The sequence below is a fragment of the Pleurodeles waltl genome, chromosome 3_1 (genome assembly GCF_031143425.1).
Source record: "Pleurodeles waltl isolate 20211129_DDA chromosome 3_1, aPleWal1.hap1.20221129, whole genome shotgun sequence".
NCBI classification, from domain to species: domain Eukaryota; kingdom Metazoa; phylum Chordata; class Amphibia; order Caudata; family Salamandridae; genus Pleurodeles; species Pleurodeles waltl.
The window spans coordinates 667,466,317-667,487,767 of NC_090440.1; the positions used below are offsets into that span (position 1 = coordinate 667,466,317).

At 45.2% G+C, this 21,451-nt stretch overlaps 1 protein-coding gene across 1 annotated transcript in view; it reads right to left on the reverse strand.

The window, feature by feature from the left end:
• Positions 1-3,535: 3,535 nt before the first annotated feature.
• Positions 3,536-21,451, reverse strand: part of RIC8A (RIC8 guanine nucleotide exchange factor A) — a 150,538-nt gene continuing 132,622 nt past the window's right edge. The window contains exon 10 of the mRNA XM_069223212.1: positions 3,536-10,047. Within this exon, the coding sequence (XP_069079313.1) occupies positions 9,927-10,047 (121 nt within the window). The 3' untranslated portion in view covers positions 3,536-9,926. The remainder of the gene's footprint in view (positions 10,048-21,451) is intronic.

Below are 21,451 nucleotides of genomic sequence, written 5' to 3' on the forward strand. Positions count from 1 at the left end.
AAAAGCATACAGTTGTGTTTCGGAAGGGAGACCTCTTGAGATAATTGATCCACCACCCAAGAGACAACATCACTCGCTACTTTACCTTGAATTGTCATTAAAAGATCCTTGGGTTTGCACTCATTTTACATCCATAGCTTCTAAAGGACTCATTCTTAGGTAGCAGTTGGGGATTCTAGAGATCTGTTACCTTAAATTGTCTTTGAAGGAGCCTTGGGTTTTAACTCATTCAGCCATATCTTCTTCTAAAGGTCTTTTGTTTAGGTGGCATTTGGGAATTCTATGATGTACAGGGACCGGAATCTCTCTTTCAAGAGCCAATCACTGAGGTAGGGGAATATTTAAAGTGCATGACTTCAGAGATGGACCAGCTCTGGAGCAATGTATATTGTAAATATGTGAGGGGTGGATTTGAGACCAAAGGGCAGAGCTTGATATTGACGCTTGCATTTGGGTACTAGGAAGTTGAAGTACATTTGGTGGAGATGATCTTCCATTGAGGGTGTGAAATGTCACTATGTTGTTAGACAGAGCCTGAACTGTTGGAGGCTCAACCTGTTAAGGAGGATGTGTCATACTTGGCCCATTCCTGTCAGTCATGAGGAAAGGTAGCCTCATAGCCCTTGCCATGTTATTTCCTCACAATCTGATTCATGTTCAGCACCACAGCACATGTTTGGAGGCAGGAGGCGAGGTGGAGGGGGTGCAAATTGAGGCAGCAGCTGATTTGGCGATTCCAGCTATGTCAGGTTGATGACACAGTAAGTGACAGCAGAAGATGGAAATCTTGCATAACAGTTTATCATCAGAGGCTGTAACATGCATTTTAAGTCAAGAGAAACATGCATCACAGATAACACATGGTATTTACCCTGGTATATCTAGACTCCACATAGTAGGGGTTGTACTGTGTATATTGTAGTGTAGGTGGTGATAGTACCCACCACGATCATCTCTTCCCAATGAAATGTTAGTACTTGGCCTTGGAGAGTGTGAGAAGCATCCTGATTTGGGTCATCATGGTCATCTTTGCATTTTACACTTGAATCAGGCCAGCTACGTGTTGGTCCAAATGGACTGTTGCCTTCAAAAATCCTCATGAACCCCTTCTTTATCAGTATCTAAGATCCTTGCAGGTAGAGCTGGCAATACTTTGCTAGGGGTTATAAGTGATGACAGTAGCGCAGGTGATATCAGTTTGGGAGCACGTGATTGTGAATAATATTTCTGTCATTGAGGACTTTGTTGACAGAATACTCATTGAGATATGGTCACTGAAAAAGTAATCATTGGAATGGTCGGCTGGACGGTCATTGACAAGGATGACATTGATGGAGCATTTAAAGTGGAAGTCATTGAAACAATAGGGTTCAATGAGTGAGTGCTGACCTTTTCAAATGGAATAGCTGTTGGTGCAGGCTTCATTGATGAAGGTTTTGCTGATGGTAGAGGCTTTGACATTGAAGAGAACTGACAATTCCCTGTACAAAACAAGAGTGAAGATTTCTTTGTGGAAGATGACACCAGAGAGGAGATTGACACCAATGAAAGATTCCTCAACAGTGACTTCATTAACATGAGGTGTAGCCATTTTTAATGTAGCTTTCAGCGCGTTTGCTTAACGTATTAGGCCTCTGTGCACTTTGCCCTAGATGCATTTTATTTAGCCTCGCACTGTTATTTTACAATAACCAGTTTCACGGTCTTGTTTTATTTCCTTCTATCACACTGTTTAGCTTACTTCAGCACTGTGTTCTCAAACAATACATTCTTGCTCGCTCTGTGCTTCAGTCAAGGATACAGTCTGGTACATTGCCGATAGACGTGGTAAAAGTTTAGTCTTTATGGTTCGTAGAAAGTACACATCCTTACGTAGGGACGTTTCTTAGAACACCGGCGTGTTAGTTATAAAAACACTTTCTAGTCCTGGTACACGTGAGAGGGAGATTCCGACCAGGAACCCACAACTAGATGCTGACTGCCCTGTTGCAGATGCTGATCCAGATCACAGGCCTTTGCTCAGGTATGAGGGTTGATGTCCTCCCGGGGAACCAGAAAGGCAGGCTTAGAGCTTCACATGCTGTGCTCAAAATATAAGTTAGAGAGAACATAATTTAGTTGCAATATGCTAGCCTTATTTTTATGTTTCACAATCCTTGTTACTATTTCAATCCTACTGTGTTGTATGGTTCTGGTTATTGTGGCTCACGCCTTATTACCTAGAATGCAGTCGTTTTATTAAAACCAATCTTTAAAACTCAAACTGCCTTTGTCATTTATATATGAGACCGCACTTTGTACGAGAGAACTGGTTGTGACCTGAGTGACCACGACTTCCCTGGGAAGCACTAAGATGTCATGTGCTCGGCTGCCCAATTGTCTCTTCCCTTTGGGAGAGCTGAGGCACTGCTAGTTAGCCGGAGCATAACCCGGATTTGGGGTGACAAGGGTCCTTCACCGTGGGTCAGACTTAGTCCCCACACTGCGAATGATCTTGCTGCCAAAAAATCCAGTAGTCTCATTAGGATAATGAGAGCCTACGCGACAAACAGAAATTTAGGCCAGAAAGCTTCTCAGTTAAAGTTTATCTGCTGGTGTTTTTATGTCTCTGCCTTTCTAGGAATTTTTTCAGGAGGCTTCATTGGACCTAAATTATTTCTTGAAGATGGTTTGACAGCATACCTTTGACATAGCCCGGTTTGCCTCATGTTTGTGCACTTTTTCAAAGATGACACATGAGCACTGTGGTTGGACTCCTAATCTGAGTAAAGAGCTTCCTTTTCCTTAACGGTGTAGAGTACCCTGCTTTCTCTGTATTAACTAAATTTGCACTCCTGGGGCCTGTGCTGAGGGTTTACTTAACATATACAGCTATTATGTTGGTCCTCCAGATGTAGACCTTTTTGCAATAATATCCACATGTTTGGGTTTTCTGACGTGGCAATATATAGTTTGCGTGTTTTTCCATCAGGTGGATGTGCTACTAAATTAATAAATGTTTGCTAATCTTTTTGTAGCTAATTGCTGTTCTGTGACTAAAGGCTCCCACCTTGATGACGGAGAAAGGTTCCAGCATGTGAATCCATGAAAGATCATGGTGCACTGTTTAGTTTTTAAAAAAAGCTGTGATGTCACCGTGGCTGCTCACCCTTGCATATGTGACTGATAAGGTGTTCAAAAGAGCCCTTATTATGGTTTAATTTAATGCAAGACATCTTCAGTATGACATAGATTACATAACATCTTCACAGAAGACATATACTAGAATTATTTTCAAAAAGTTATTGGAAAATGTTTTTGATTAATGTGTACTCATTAAAAAGAAAGACATTCAGTGAGTGCCCTTTGGGCAAGGAGTATTGTGTTGAGGGCTGCAGGCATCAGCCGAAGGCCAGCTTTGTTCAGTTATTACATATAGGTCTTTCCAAGCTGAACTCCAGTTCAAGAATTGCATTATCAAACCATCAAAATTGCTCACAAAGACTGGGATCCTAGGCATTTGTACAAATACAATACTCAGCACCAATTAAATTTACTCGTTTTGTGCACATTAATTATTTTTATTTCAGCATTCATTAGAAAACGATACAAACAAAAAAACATGAGAACAAGTTTCACATTGATCCTGAGATATCTTTTGGACAGGGGATTTGCAATGGCTTGGAAGGTTGATACTGTAAACGGGATACATCGTGGGAATACAGAAATAATTTGTTGGCATGGCTCTTGAAAAGAAATCGGAAGCACTGAATGGGTTTGCTTTATCAGGTATGTACTATAAAATAGGAAGGATGCAGCAGTGTGTCTGTCTCTCAAATGGTTAATATGGGGTGGAGGGATTCATAAAGTTCACACGAGACAGCCACCCTGTAGTCTCTGCCAAACTACCCTTCCTTCCCTGGACCCTGTTATGCACAGCTATAAATTGCGTCACCACAGATGATATCCGCTTTCTCCTCGACCGTGGCCATACAGCAGCCCTCCTCCTACTGGACCTATCGGCCACCTTCAACACAGTTTCACACCACACCCTCTGCTCCAGACTCCACGCAGCTGGTATCTGCGTAAAGGCCCTACAAAGGATACGTTCCTTCCTGTCCGGCAGAACTAAGAGAGTCAGACTCCCGCCTTACCTTTCAGAACCTACTGGGATCAGCTGCTGAATTCCACAGGGCTCCACCCCGAGCTCCACACTCTTCAACATCTACATGGCCCCACTCGCATCCATTGTCAGGAATCACAGGCTTAACATCATCTCCTATGACGATACCCAGCTGATCATCTCACTGACTGAAAAAAAAACCAACTGGCAAGAAGAATTTCCACAACGGGATGGAAGTTGTCGCCGCCTGGATGAAGGACAGCTGCCTCAGGCTCAAATCCGACAAGACCGAGATCCTCTTCCTTGGACCCCCACATTAGCCTGGGATGACTCCTGGTGGCCAGCCACCCTCGTTAGCCCCCCAAACCCAACATACCACGGAAGCAACCTCTGTTTCATCCTGGATTCATCGCTCACCATAACCCGCCAAGCCAACTCAGTCTCAGCCTTCTGTTTATATACACTCCGACTTCTCCGGAAGATCCACAAATGGATCCCAAAGGACTGCCGCAGAACCATAACCCATGCCCTGGTTACAAGCAGACTCGACTATGGCAATGCCATCTACGTCACCACCATGGAGAAGAACCTGAAGAATCTATAGCACATCCAAAATGCCTCCGGCAGACTCATCCTGGGCTTTCCCCGCCGGGAACACATCACCAATCACCTAAGAGGCCACTGACTTTCTGTCAAGAAAAGAATCAACTTCAAACTCCTTGTCCACGCATACAAGGCCCTCCACCACCTAGGACCCATCTACCTCAACCACCACATCACCTTCTACTCCCCCATTATCCCTCTCCATTCTGCTCAACAGGCACTAGCCACTACACCCCGCATACGGAAGACCTCGCCGGAGGAAGATCCTTTGCCTACCTTGCGGCAAAGAGGAACACCTTGCCCCTCCACCTCAGGCAGTCACCATCGCTACCTCAATTCAGTAAAGACCATAAAACCTGGCTCTTCAACTGAAGCACAGATGACAAACCCCCTCAGCACCTTGAGACCCTTACGGGTGAGTAGCTGCGCTCTATAAATCCAGGTTTGATTTTTTTGACTGTAAAGGCTGGTGACGGATTTAGGAGCCAGGTACTGCTGTTTTATGCAACAGTGAAATGTGAGACTGTTTTTAAAAGCCTGCACATTGGCTTGAGAATTACGAATTGCCTCAGAGTTGGGGAGAAGTCATGGTGGCAGCCTATCTGTATCATGACCAATTGGGCGTTGCTCACAGTACTCTGAGGAATCAGTAACAGAGACATTTGAGGCTAGAGATGGCAGCTTCTTACACACTGTTAGTTCATGTTCCTCCATTGTGTTCTCGGCAAGTGCTGGGCCACAGATTGAGAGAGATCAGAGAGGCCAAGGACAACAGAACAATCTCTCATGGAGTGCTTGGAAGCAAAGGATGTAATCTCAGTCTAGGTCAGAAGAGGAATGGTTTTGGGTGAGACCTGGGAAGAAGGTGCGGAGGTTCTCAAGAGTTATAGGGAGCAAAGAAGAAAATTTAGTGGTAAAAAAAAAAACAGGTACACCGAGACTATGGGAAAGCATGTGGCAAATGCTGTGTGCCTGCTGGAAACATCACATAGTCTGAGGTAATACTGGGGACAGAAGGCAGAATCCAAGTGGTATGTTGCAGAGCATGTGCGCTTAGTGAGAGTTGGAGAGCAGAAGATGGCCTTAAGAGTGAATGTTAAGGAGTAGATGGGAGTTTTAATTTCAGTGTTGGCGAATGGGGCAATAGAACAGGTTCTGATAGGGCTTTCTATGAAAAGGACAGGGACAACCTATAACACCTAAGGAGCTAGTTGTAATAATCACTAAAATAGGAAGAAATGCCGCAGGCGGGGGACCCTACGAGGTGAACCTGAACCAAGTAAATCTTTTCATTTACTTAAGTCTCTTATCTAAAACAGCAGGGGAGTATAACATATATGGACTGGTACATTATCATTATGATGATCGTTTTTCATGTTCGAACAATAGATAACTGGCTTCCTGTTGAATCCCTTAAGCGCCCAATACCTAATCTTAGTTCACTGCACTTTACAAATTGCTTTTTATTAATTCATAGATGTACACCATGGATCAATTTATTTTACGCTGATGTAATAGTACAGTTTTTAGCATCCCTTTGTGGCTTTCTCTGGTATATAAATAATTGTCTCTTCATATTCTCTTATCAAATCCATGCTCTTCAGATCAGTTAGACTCTACTTGAAATATTGAATTGATATTGAAGAGATAGGCCACATCCAGAGCAGGGCCATTTTAGTAATGGCTGGGAATTACAGGAGTTTACTTTGAGTTCTGGGCAGCAAAGAAAGGAATCGCAGTCACTTATAAGGAGCAAAAGAGAGGTTTTCAGGTTCTTCATGGCAGCTCCAGTGGAATAGGCACAGAAGAGCTGAGATGGGAAAAGTCTTTCCAAGCAGCTGCTGAGGGAGAGGCACAGAAGAAGGAAGGCAGGGAAAATTCTTCAGGCACCATAGTGTAGGGCTGAGAGACATGGCAAGCTCGAAGGCCTACATGTATGTGTGTGCTTTGCTTTCTTGTTTTCTGATGGATACTACGAACTGCAAAATCCTCACCTTTAGAATATCCCCAGCCGCCTTACTGGATCCAGAAGATTAGACAACAATACTCCCACACGCCAGTGAGTGGCACTGTGTTGCTTAATTCCAACTTTATTCCACCCACAAAGTGACAAACAGAACTGCACATAGGCACACCTGAGTGCTGACATCAGTTCTTTTCTTTCAGGACCTTCGTACGCTGATCCAGAACATTTTATTCCTGGTTTGCCAAGTTTTTTTTCGCCCCAAAACTATTTTTCCTGTGTCCCCTTCTAAAACTCAAAGTCGAGGAAGGAGTATGCCCTGCTGAAACCGATGGCAATCTGTTATCTGGAAACACAAAGCCAAGTTGTACATTGCTGAACACCGAAAGAAACCTCGGAAGTCCCACTCAAAGTCAAGGTCATGGATCTGTTCTCACTCTCAAGCATATTTTTGTTCCAGTCCTTCCACTCAACCCCAGAAATCGTAAGATGCCAGGGTGCTCTGCAGTCTTACTCTCTGTCCCCTGCTAAAGAGCTGATTGCACAACTGACTCTGATGCACCTGGGCTCCTGGAGCTGTCAGGACATTTGTAATGCCATGGGGTGTATTTTCAGCATCCTTGTGGTGTGCCTTCAGGCCACACTAAACAAAAAGAGGCTAACTTCCTGTCTGACACCAAGATCCACAATTGTCCCTGTAACATCAACGCTGGCATCAATGACCCAGTTCCTATTGTCCTCTTTGACTCCTCAGCTGAGGGCCCATCTCAGCGCCGTATTGACACACCCATCCCCATTCCATTCATATTCATAAGGAATAGTGTCTTTATCCCAGGGCTGCACACCAGTGCTCCGACAACTTTTCAATTTAGGCACAAACCAGAGCCAACCTGCCTCCGGGAATGATAATGGTGATGAAGGGGATTTTTTTCCCCAACATGAGGATGACAATGTATTTCTGTACTTACAAGATGCCATTGGGTTGGACACTTCCTCGGACATTGTTTTCATTGTGGTGATAAGATGTGTGGCGGAGGATTAAAACTTGCAGTTGCCTACCATGGAGGCCAAAACCAATATTCTCATAGCAGTCTTACAACATGTCCAACCAGGACAAATACCACTGCAGCCTTTACTCCCATTTAATGAGGCACTGAAAGGTCTTAGACCAGGTGCCCCTTGCCGGCACTTGATCTAAGACCTGTTTCTATGTTCTATGGGAAGCGGATGTGTCCCTCATGCAGCTAAGTTTTCTATTTGGTCAGTGTCAGCTACTTGCTGGGGAGGTAAACCTATTACTTGTAAGATGTGGTTAGTGTGATCTTGCCCGCAGTCCTCAAGGAATTCCTAGCCAAATTGACATGAACCATCCAAATGGCAAGACAGCAGCTAATCATATTACCCATATTACTATAGATTGGACACCACTGACTGCTTTTGCAGAGCAGTCAGGAGTAGTATGACTTGAATGTGATCCACAGACTTCTTTGCAGATGTGCAAGGCTCTTTTATGTGTATGCCATTTGATGGGTCTATCCTGTGTTACAAAAATGCTGCTTCAGCATTGGAATGCTTTAAACAAGCCAGGGCCACAGTGCGTTTCTTAGGCCTTTCTAACCTCCCAAGGCATATCCTCATCCATTGTGCCCCCTTCAAGGCTACTACCAGACTGTGGCAAGCCACCCATGCCAAGACTACGGTCCCATACTGTGGGAGACAGGATCAAATATTTCCTCCTGAGCTAGCAAAATATAGCATCCCACAAGTGAGTCCTCCAGATTGTCCGCCAAGGCTATGCCCTTCCATTCCTTTTCAACCCATCACATCTCCCTCCTACATTTGTACATCTTTCAGATAAACACTTGTCCATCCTGCTCCAAGAAGTGCAGACACTTTTGTTGAAAGGAGCCATAGAGAGGGTCTCAGCCCGGGAAGAAGGGACTGGCGGTTATTCCCATTATTTCCTTGTGCCGAAGAAGAACAGAGGCCTTCATCTTATTTAAGATCTCTGCCAGATGAATGCTTTTTAGTGGAACAACAAATTCAAATGCTCACAGTGGCCCAGGTTCTGTCTGTTCTGGATCCAGGCCACTAGATAGTCACTTTGGACCAGCAGGACACTTACATTCATGTACTCGTCCTGCAGTCTCATAGATGCTATTTGCAGTTCAACGTGGGCCATGAGCATTTTCAATTTGCTGATCTTCCCTTTGGCCTCACCAGCGCCCCTCAGGTGTACCCAAAAGTGATCACATGGTTGCAGCACAGCTCTAGTGTTCCCCTACCTCGATGACTGGCTCATGAAGGTGAGCTCACCACAGAACACCTCCAGATGATGGCAAACCTCCTAACATTGTTGTGGTTCATGATCAACGTGTCAATATCACATCTGACTCTTTGGCACAGTCTCCCCTTCATTGGAGCCATCTGGATACAGAGCAGTTTCGGGCTCACCTCTACTAAAACGAGTCCAGGACATTCTGGCTATTAGCCAGATGTTTTAGCCCCGGTCATGGATTTTGTGAATGTGGGTCTGAGGCTTCTGGGCCTCTTGGCATCCTCTATCCTAACAGTCAGTCATGCCAGGAGGCATATGCAAGTTCTGCAGTGAAACCTTAAGTCTCCATAGGTCCAGCACCAGGGGGAAACTATTGGATTCCATCCAGGTTTCTGACCACAATCACAATTGGAATGGCAACAGATCCTTCTACCTGCCCTAACTAGAACTGACAGTGATGACAAAGTTGTCACTATTGGAATGAGCAGGTCACCTTGAAGAGGTGGAGATCGACGACTCTGGTGTAGACGTGTCACTACATCAGCCTATTGGAGTTGTAGGCAATTTGCCTGGCACTGAATGCCTCCCTACTACCCGTAAAAAGGAGGGTGGTGCAGCTTGTCATTGACAATGCCACCTCCATATGGTACTGCATCAAACAGGGTAAGGTGGGGTCCTGGGTCGTGACTCTGTTCGTCATGTCCTGGGTGGAACACAATCTTTGTACAGCCACCTGTTGGCCACCTAAGACCGCAAGGGTACACTGCTGTTAAATCGTATGTGTCCATTCTGCTGTCTAAAGTGAGGACTCTGCTGTAAACATAGTATCCAACAGAAAGAGGTTTAGTGAAGGTAAGTAACTTGTTCAATACAGCCACATCAAGTTCATAAACTGCTGGGATAGTTGGGACCCACTGCAATATATAACAGCTTCAATGGGGAAGACCACCAGGTATCGCTGGTTTGTCCTAGGGAAGCACTCATTCCTTATCTGAACCAGAGGATGAAGATGATCTCCGATCAGCAAATCTGTTCATGACTGCATTCAGTGAGGTTAGTTTCCCATCAGGACCCACCGCCATCGGTTGAACAACACATTGCCTGTGGGAGAGGGGAGGAAAGACAAATTTAGGGCACAGATTTATGTACACAGTTTATTGCTTCCCTCTCTGTTGCTTGAACATTTTATTCCCTCTATCCTTATTTACTGTCCTTTTGACCCTAACTCCTCACAACTAACTTCCCAAGTATGGACATCTTTCAGTTGCTTCTAATTGGAGAGGAGGAAGCCAAGTGATTCAATTTTAAAACCAGATTCACCATTGACTGGTTTGATAGGGTGTGTTGTTACAAAATCGCCTTGGCAACTAGAAAAGTAATTTCCCCAAACTCTGTCATGACCTTTGATGCGTTATGCACCCCACTATCTACAGCTAAGGTGGTTGGAAAACTCTTTGGCACCAAAGGTGATAGGAAGCTACATGCAAACGGCTTGGAGCAATAGTCTATTGATGCTAGGGCATACTTCAAGGCTTCCAGTAATAATTGTTGAGACCCACTTCACAGTAATCTTCTGCCAAGCTACTCTTGGCTGTGGGCATATTTTGGTTTGTTAAATGCGTTTTTTGCCACAGTGCAAATGCTACCTCCCCTCGGTGTTTGTGCATGGGTAATGTTATGCCTACGTGTAAGTCCCTTGAGAAAACCTAAAAGTAAACATGCAATAGTCACTAGTGATTCACAATGAATATTTCTCATCAAAATTTTCCTTTCACAGTTCAATCCAAAAACTTCACAAATGGTTGAATGTTGTAGGAAATACTGTGTTCCTTCAACTTTTAGTCATCACGCTGTGCATATTCCTTTATAGCTGTGTGTATCACCACCTGTTTGAGCACTTGCTCAGCATCCACACCTTCCTGGTATATGCAACATTAACAATGATGTTCCACATTCATTATCTTCAGTCATTGTTTCCTGTATTTGAACCGTTGACAGTGAAAAACTGTCTGCTCGTATGCTTGTGCCTGGAGATTTGTGGAGTTTAGGCTTATGATGTGCTAGCCATACCCAAGGACCTCCTCTTTGTAACATGTTCACATGGCCTATGTGATCAATTCTTGTTGAAAAACTTCTTGATTAGAAAGATTTAGATTGATACTCTGCCCTGGGCACTTCAGGGCTTATAAACTGAAGCCCCAAGGTCTGAAGCAATCAGTGACGTTTCCCCTCGTCATGAGGGGGAGGGCCTCGAGGCACCACTGCTAGGCTGAAGAGGACACTGCCACAGGGCTGTGACTTCTTTGGCCCAGCAAAGTTCCTATTCAGGCAGCCAGGAGTCTGTGCACTTAGTGCATGTCCAACTCTTGGCTGCCTCACCTGAACCTGAAAGAGTATCTGTCAGGCTGTCTTTTTCTCAGCCTGACATATACTCTTCAGGTCAGGAAAAGTTTGGGGGCGTGGCCCCTCAGCCTGTAAGGTCAGGTCGCTGCTGATGCTTACACATACACAAACATTCACACACTCTCACATAAACACATTCACCTACAAGCACGCATTGAACATACATTTAAAAGCATTTTTACTTGCTTTAGCTGCCAGATAGTGTCATATTCCAACTAACTTTACTACATTTGTATTACACTTATAGTGAATAATATTATTCACTATGTGTGTGATAAAAAAATTGACAAAAAACCTGGAAAGTGGAGCTACCCCTATGTTCTAGACACTGAATATTGCCACCTCTGAAGCCAGGGGTCACAAAGGCAGTGACAGGGGTTGCAAGGGGCAATGACGTCCATGAACCTTGCATGCTGCAAGGATTGCCTAAAAACAATTTTTTGGAGATACCGCTTTAGCCCACACTTTCTTTGTTTCTAAGTGCTTTAAATGACAAGGCTTTCGACTACATAATTTAATAGTGCTTAACTTGTAAGCTGCAGATCATTGCATGTTTCATCAGTGAGCCTTTACTCATCCCTTGGGCAATTCTCCCATAAATCTACCGCTCTGCAATTAAGTAACTTATTCTCTTCATCTTTATCTCTTTGAACGATTCCAGACACAGTAAGAAAAATGTTACTGATAAGTAATCATACAAGGGCGGCATGGCTTGAGGCAGATGGAGTAGCATGCTCAGAGTAGAGCTCCCTGCAGCCTCCGGACATCTGCCGTTATCCTGCACCCCTGGCCATTCGGAACCCAGACCGCGGCCCCGGATCGTGTAGCAGATCCAATGTGCACCCTGTTGGTGTAACGCTGGGGCTGGTGGTGCCCTGTATGGCCTGAGCGGTCAGCACGCAGCATGTCCCTGTGACACAAAATGGCGACCCAGGCTATTAGAACACAGAACTCCTGAAGTGCTGCCGGAGCCTGGATGCTGGACAAGGGACGTGCGGCCACCCGGCGTGCCGCTTGGGGTTAAGAGCAGAGCACCTCATCGAGATCTAGTGAGGCGGCAACAGAGGAGGCGTTGGAGCTCCCCTCCTGGCGGCGGTGCAGAGGATGGACAGCGGTCTAGAGGTGCGGCTGCTGGAGAAGGTGAGGCGGCGTTGGGAGACCCGTTGAGAAGGGAACAACAACAGCAGGGCAGGTGGACCATTCTGAGACGTTCCGAAGACCGGACACAGAGACTGCCCCCCCAGAATAGGTGAATTTGGAGAGAGGTTGGGGGGGAGAAAACAAAACAAGGATTTGTGTTCTGTCTGCAGGGTTGATAGAGAGGCCCGCCCTGATGGCACGGGACTGCCACAGCTTGCCAGTCACACCGGCCACGGGCCCCAGCTCCCCGGACCCGCGTGGCTATAGGAGTGGAGTGAGGGATAGGGAGGCGGAACAGCCTCCCCAGTCTTGGACGCTGCATCCTTGTGCTGCGGCACTCCAGAACAGAGACCAAAATATACAAGTGAATCAACTGCTTCTGGAGGGGCCCTTCTCTATCACTCCTACGAGAACAACCCCTAAAAACACAAAAACATCCTGAATGACCATTTGAACACTGCGGAAGTGAGACGGTTAGCATAATGGGCAAAATGAAAAGACAGGATGGCGCAGACAGAGGAGCCACGGAGGGCCCATCCACCGAGGATGATGAGGCTGGCCAAGCAGCTTTACATTGGGAGCTGCCCCCAGAGGCAACTCTTGACACTATTCTCCAGGCCATAGCAGCGTCCTGGGAGTCCCTGGAGTCGAAAATAGCCACAATAGCCATCGGCCTGAACCATCTCAGAGATGATCATCGGCGTTTAACGGACAGAGTCACCACGAACGAAAGGTCCCTGAAGTAGCTCGCTCTGGATTGTCAACAGCTAAACAAGAATGTGGGCCTGATTACAACTTTGGCGGAGGGGGTTAATCTGTCCCAAATGTGACAGATATCCCGCCCACCGTATTACGAGTTCCATAGAATATAATGGACTCGTAATACAGCGGTGGGATATCCGTCACATTTGGGACGTATAAACCCCCTCCGCCAAAGTTGTAATCAGGCCCTATGTCTGAAATTATGTCTCATATTAAAGCCCTGGAGGCATGAGCAGAAGAAGAAGAGAACAGAGCACGAAGGAGTAATCTGAGACTAGTGGGCCTTCCAGAAAAAGTGGAGCAGGATGCAACAAATATGAAGGCATTCTTGGAACAGTGGATACAGAAGGAAGTGGCTCCTGAAGGACTATCTCTGTACTTTGCGATTGAGCATGCCCTCAGGGTGCTGGCCCGGCCTCCGCCACCGGGTGCGAGTCCCTGGCCCGTGGTCGCCAAACTGCTCCACTTGAAGGACCCTGATCACATCTGCACCAAGGCCAGACTAAGGGGAGAGATTAAGATAGGGGACCACTGCATAATGATCTTCCCAGACTTTACAAGAGACTCTCAGAGACAACGGGCTTCCTTTACCGACGCCAAGAAAAAGCTTTGGTAGCGAGGAATCCAGTACGGTATGCTATTTCCAGCCAAGTCAATGATTGCCACGATTAACAAAGTTCTTTTTTTCACTTCACCACAGCAGGTATGGGAATGCTTAGATTCAAATGTCCCAGCTACAGCAAAGACAACAAGAAACCCACGGAACCCACGCGTCAGACCGCAAAAGAAAACCAGGTGACCAACAACAAACATGGCGCCGCCACGCACACAGGCACTGCTGGACATTGCAGCATCCCTTCGTAGACAGGGACCGGAATCGTCCCACCCCTCAGAAGTCCTCTCTGACCATGACACTACGTCTGGTAGTGCATCTGTTTCATCCCAGGACACTTCTGACCCTTTACCAAAGGTGACCCCACTGACTTCATATGAAATAATATAATAGAGGCCTGACTCCAACCATACTGATGAGGCTACCCACATCAAGAGGGTAGGAGATCACTGCCCGCCGCTATAGGTAGCGCCTTGGACTGAAAGAATCCTGGCCCAAAATCCCTGGGATGACAGAATATATACGGTCTTTCGCTGAGGATGGAAAATGCTGTCAAATTAACAATGTACAACACTATTCCCTGCACTGGGCCTGAGCAGGTTTGTCATGCACTATGGCTGGGGGGCAGAGACCTAATGCTGGGCAGAGTCTGCTCCTGGTTCCTTGCATTGAACCCCCCCTAGTAATGTTTGAAAAGTTTTTGAAAGATTGGACGGGGATAGTTGTGATGCCAGTCCTGGGGAGAGGGAGTTGGATTGTTGGGGTATTTGTCTTATTCAACACAGTTTCGATCACTAAGGCGCTTATCTGCTTAACCACATCCATTGAAACACAAGGGCACCTTATTAATGACTTCCAGAGATGGGGCACAGGGCGGGATGACACAGATTCTTCCCTTAGGACCACCTCATGGAACACCCACTAACCTACAAGTTCCTGACTTGGAATGTCAGGGGATTGAATAGCATAACTAAGAGATATAAGGTCTACTCTCAACTCAGAAGACGAGGGATACATATGGCTGTTATCCAGGAAACACACATTACAGGCCCAGAGGCCAAAGCTATAGCTAAGAGATGGAGGACAGGTATATGCCACAACCTATTCCGCATATGCCAGAGTTGTCCTCTTGTGGATTCTGCCTGGGGTTCCTTTCCAAAAAACGTATGAAATAATAGACAAAGAGGGCCGCTATGTTCTGGTATCTGGGAGATTAGAGGGAAGAGATATCATGATGGGGGGATCTACGCACCCAATCAGGAGCAGTGCTACTTATTGACATCGTTATCGCATACATTAGGGCCACAACTCATACAGGCAACTATCCTTGGTGGTGATTTCAATTGTGTCTCCAATACGGAGCTTGATAGATCACACCCCCCACTACAGTGTTCCCCCACACACCGGTCGGCCAAGGCACACCGGTTGGCCAAGGCATTCAGAGACTGGCAACAACACTGGGACTTCACGGACTGTTGGAGACACTTATATACCGAAGAGCGTGACTACTCCTTTTATTTAAGCTTGCATGACCTACATGTCTGACTTGACATCTTCTTAGCATCACCTGAAGTCGATAGTATGGCCGTAGCATCAGAGTACCTCTGCCGGACAGTCTCAGACCATGACCCTTTATTACTTACGGTAGCTTGGCACAGGGAGCGCCCCTGAATACCGGACTGGCATCTAAGGGTGGAAAAACTTGAAGATGGCACCTTCCGGCAGTTGATTGGTGACACAATTCGAAATTACTTCGAGCACAATTGGGGAACTGCGTGTTCTCGTGCCTTAGAGTGGGAGGCCTTCAAGACGGTAATCAGAGGTCAGTGCATGGCAGGGGTGATTGGGGTAAAGAAGACCCTGGAGAGAGAAATTGGGGACAATGAAGAAACACTCAGAGAACTGGAACGGAAGAGACCTGGTGCTCCGGAAATGTCCCCTCTGATTACAGAGGCTAAGGAAAAGGTTGCAGTAGCAATAGAAAGATTAAGATATTTTGATTATGAAAACCATATAACCCGACTACACACAGATGAACCAATCAGGCATGCACACACTGCGCAATTGCTGGCTCCACAGTTCACAACTCACAAGAACCTCCTTGCCCTATGCACTGGAAATGCCAATTATTGGGTTCTCCGTGCTCCCAGGAGGCCAGGCCCTAATCGGAATATCGAGACCTTCGGAGCACAACATCTCCAAAATGGGGGATCTGTATGGCAATGGGGAACTATTGCCCTTTAAAACTCTTATAGAACAATTTGAAGCTCTCCCACGGTTGTTTCTTATGCACAAATCACTGATAGCCCTCATACAACGTCATTGGAAACAAGTGCTGAGGGAACCACCCACACACGCGGGATGACAGGCTATCTGTACGGTTAGCGGGGAGGGGAAAGCCGTATCTATCCTATATAAAGCGTTGAAGAAGGGCACATTGCTTCTGTTGGATACTTTACGATTAGCATGGGAGGGGGGCATAGAGGCACCCATAGATGAGCAATAGTGGGCCAGAATTACAGCACATACATACACAGTATCTAGAAATGCTCGCTTCAAGCTGATTAGTTTCTACATATTTCACAGGGCATACCTCACGCCCAAGAAGTTAGCCAAGATGTTTGAATCAGCAGATAGCCGGTGTCCCGTTGCACTGGAAGCAGGCCTTGCACATATGCTGTGGGGGTGCTCACAAAACAAGCATTATTGGGAGGGAGTATTCCAAAACATTGTTGAGGTGACAGAACGGAGGCTTCCTGTCTTCCCACTGGCAGCCCTACTGGGAGGATTTCCCTGCCCTACTGCCAGACAAATTCACAAATAAATATATTGACCTGCCATTAGTATTGGCAAAGAGGGAAATCATACTACACTGGAAGGACCCGGGGGACCACACTTAAGTAGATGGAGGGATACACTAATAAGATGGGGGGAAGCAGAGGGAAGGGCCCTACACCTAGAGGCAGCACGGGGCTGCAGCCCAATAGAGGCAGCAAGAAAATGGGACCGTTTACTAGACTGTTTGAAAGAGCCACAGACCAGAGCGCTGAAATCATCATCATCTTCCATTGAGTCTGACCATGAAGAAGAGCACAGACAGAATCAAACTGAGGGACATGGCCTCTGAACCCACACAGTACATAAGGAGGTCTTGAAAGAGTTGTCATGGGGGATTAGGACTGGAGCAGATACGGAGTGGGTAGGGGGAGGAGAATAGAGTAGGGGGGTAGATCTAACAAGAAGTTGCTTGTGTACGTTTTTGTTAAAAACACCAATAAAAATAAATGGGGAAAAAATATGTAACCATACTTTGCTTGTTTCCGTTGTCAGATCTCATTCTGCAGAACTCTGCCATCCAATATTGGGCTCAGAAAGTAAAGCTTGTTGTTCCAAATTTGAGCCTCATGTACAACACAAGTTTGTGGTTGCAAACGCTCTGATTTGCAAACACAGAACCTTTGCAAACACAAAATAGCTTTTAGGTGTGTAAAAAAAAAAAAAAATTGTGATTCAATAGGATTTTATGAATCGCAAAATACGTTTCTGAGTACATACCAAATCGCAGTTTGGAAGACGCATGTTTATAGTGTCCCTCAAAATTTGCTATTCATTATGGTATGTATCAATGGCTTGTGGCCACAAAAGGAGTGGTAACCTATTTACAAACGTAAAAGGGTTCCCTTTCTGAATGTTAAAAAAAAATGGAGTAGACAGTGGTCTAGTGGAGTTAGTAAAACTTTCCCTGTTTTTGTATAACACATACCATTTTTCTTTAAGGATTAAAACAATATATATTGCTTTATTTAATGACAGACATTGTGGTGTGCTGAGCCAAGCAGGCCACCATCCCTGTGATGGCAGTTGAACCCTTGTGTGTTACAATTTGCAACCTATTTGATTGATATTCATGAGGTAGGTCTAATTGTGACCCACTCTGATTAGGTATTTTGTTAACCGACCTAAAAGCACATAGGTCAATACAAAAATGCATGTGCATCGGGTAAAAGTCAGTGCGCAAATTGCGACTGCTTTTCTCAAATGCAGTCTTTGTATATGAGGCCCTTGGTTTTGGGTATTGTCTGTAGGCATTGTACAGTGACTACCCATGGATCAGGCAATGCACCTGACAGGTTATTTTTTAGATTTAAATGTTCCTCAATGTGTATCAAATATGTTTCATGAGTATGCCAGTTTTATGTTTTTGTCGTTCACTCCGTGGATATACTTTCATATGAACCTATGACAAAAACCAAGCTGAATTATGATGTTCATAGTTAACATTGAACTTTTTCAGCAAGTTCCTGTGGGTTCACATGCTGTACACCGACTTTAAAGCAGTAGCACTCCCGTCACAATCATATTAGTAGGTGGTGAACAGACAAAGAATGAATAAAGTGAATGAGAGTGAAAGAAACGCTGTCTGCCTATCCACAAACTGTATTTTGTGCTACGTATAGTAGTACTAAAGAGGCATAACTCTACTTTCAATATTTTCTTACTTATGGGTTCAGCCATTACTTTATGCTTCCAGCTCGTGAGCTGGTTAGCTGCTCTTGCTAAAGTGGTGCTCCAATTCAAGTGCTTAGCAAACGTTCTGAATACAGTGCTAGCTTCGAAGCAAATTATGTTTCTTTCTACAGTTTTTCATCCTCAGATTAAAAAAGCCTCCTCTGTATTGATTCTAAACTTCCAATTGTTACCTCCCCTTTTCTTTTTAAACAAACCTCTCCTTACTTTTCATCATTTGCATGCATCCACTCTCCGAGTCACATGCATGCTTGCCTTAATCCCTATTATTGTATTTCTGCATTTTGCCCATGCCTCGTTTTGAAGACTCGATAACAATAACTAATTTCCTTGTGCTCATCTATAAGTATTGTCAACCCTTTGCCTGAATTCACATTACTCCTCTGCCACATAAAATCATGCTAACTACCATCAATTACATCTAGCACACAGAAACTGGGGTTAATGCATGGAATGGTTTCCTTAAGAGCACGAGACCTAACAATGACCACTGAAAAAAACTAACCTTGGGCTCGGGAGTAGCATGCTGCTCAGTGTAAACTGTATCAGTGCCTCATCCAGTCTAGTAAGGTATAAATTAAATTAAAATACAGTACAATTTACAACCTGCTCGGCCCACACTAATACTAATAACATAACACGTAGCAGCCAGGCGGTCAACTGTGGTTCCTAGAGGCTGCATAACAATTCTCGTATACAGCTTGACAGTCCTCACATAAGATGAAGCTTCTATAGGTCATGTACATCACCAATTAATGTCCCACTCCACAGCAATCAACCACCCATTGCAACTGAACAAGATTGTAAAACTAAATAGATCTGCCACATGCCGTAGGCTATGGAGAACTTTAATTTAGTCCACCAATTCGTTTCCCAACTAGCTTCATACCATGAACGCATCTTGAACTCACACTATGAAATCCTATACGGGATGGTATTAACAAAAGCCACCCCAGCAGATATTCCCACCATCATGCCCTCCAACCTGTGCCTCCTAAGTACCATAAACTTTGAACAAAATATCTCAGAGTGGGCAGTGAAGTGACCACTTAAGTAGCCTATGATCATAACAGATACTATAAAGAAACCTGTAGAGCTACTGAAAGCTGCCAGCTTATTAAAAACCACGAGCAGCGTGGCTCTCTCTAACACTTCTTCATCCATCACAGTGCTAAGCACTGCATATCATAACACAACAAGCACACTTTGGTCATCGTCATACATGACATAGAATCCCATATAGAATCAAAACAAAGACAACAGACGTCCAAGCACACACTCTTCGTGGTATAGGCAAGTGCTTCAGCTCCCCACAAAAGGCTAGTAAGCACTATAGAAATGTTGCAATACAATGCAATATATGCGGAGCTGTCCACCTCCCATTCTTTCTGTGTGGAAATCTCCATTTCAACTGTAGAGATATCCGCGCATATACACCTACGTTTTAGAAGTAAATGATGGAGGGGCAGAGGAGCGGCTGGAAAATAGGGAATACTTATTTCAAAATGAAAGGGGTTAAAGGAGCAGGAAGGAGGGTTAAGTGAAGGTCAAGGAGGAGTTTAGGGAGGGACATCCACTCTCCTCTTTTACACTTGGAGTTTGTGTATACTGAAAATAGTAAACTTACCCCACTTGTAAACATATTCAAAAGTGTAAGTTGCCTATGCGAATCAGGCCCTGAAATGGTGAATAACCAAAAGTAGTAAAGTTACTAGAAAGGGTAAGAGTAAATTTACATTGGTAGATATACTCATGTGTAAATTTATCTATATGAATAGGCTGCTGTTTGCCCCATACTTGAATATCAGTTGGGGAAACAATGTGCTGTAAAGCTATGCACAGTTTATGAATGCACCTTATAAATGTCAACAATTAAAAGCTGTTGCACTCCCTTTCTTGCAGCAGCATTCAGCATAGAATTACTGAGACCTGCTTACTGACATACTTTTAATGCAATTGAATACAGCATACTACTGAACATTCCAACCACGACCTTAAAAAAGTATTTCAAATTTGTGGTTGTGCATAGTTCACAAACATTTGCAATTCCTTTCTAAACAGAGCTGCACACATCGAGCTTATGCAACGCACATTCAGTCTGTGAGTATAGAACAGTTAAGGTGAGCAACTGTGTTGTCTGATTAATGTGAAATATAAAGTGCTGCTAGTGGAAGTGGCCAACTGCTCATGGAGTAGCATGTTCAGGCCCGGAGCTCTCTGTCGGCCACCCCATAACTAAAGGCTCCTGACAAAACACAACACTATACTGTAGTTGGTAAATAGCTGCAGCCTGCGATCCAGCCAAAATATTTGGGTTTTGCTTTTGCTTTTGAGACCCGGCGACATGAGTAGACCTAAGGCTGCGCAGAAAATCCAAGATGGCAGACATAAGAAGGTGTGCTGCAGCAGAGTGGGATCCTGAAAGAGTGAGGAACTGAGGTGCTGCAGTGTCTGTCCTGATCATGGCGGGTGTGAGGAGGTCCTGTGAGTTGCTCCGTGATGTAACCTTGAATGGTGAGCAGTGAGAAGTGTTGCTCGCTAGGCAGTGCAAGACAGCCAAGCAGGAAGTGTTGGATCTGGGAGTTTTAGCGGATGCCTACCAGATGTGAAACGGGCATCTCCATCATTCTCCTCCCCCAACAGCCGGAAGATTTCCTAGGTGCTGTCTTGGGCCCATGAGGATTAGGACAGCTGTTTGAAACCACTGCAGGTTTTGTGCACATTTGTACATTGGGGAGAGGGCACCTCACAGAAAACTGCAAAGAAACACCAAAGCAGGTATACCAGCTGGCACAGAATATGACAGCACTGGATTGCTAGGTGGGAGTGGGACCCTCCACCAACCTCCTTTATCTGGTGCCTGCGACTGCCATTGTGTTCTACCAGGCTCCTGTTTTTGGAACACAGATTCCTATAGCAGATGGGTCCTGTGGAGATCTACACTGGATCGAACACTCGACTCTGCAGCTGGACTAAGTAATACGCGCACTACATGGCAAGTCTTGATCAGTGGCTGTGTCTCCTTGACCTCCGAGCTACCTAGACTCACATCATATGACA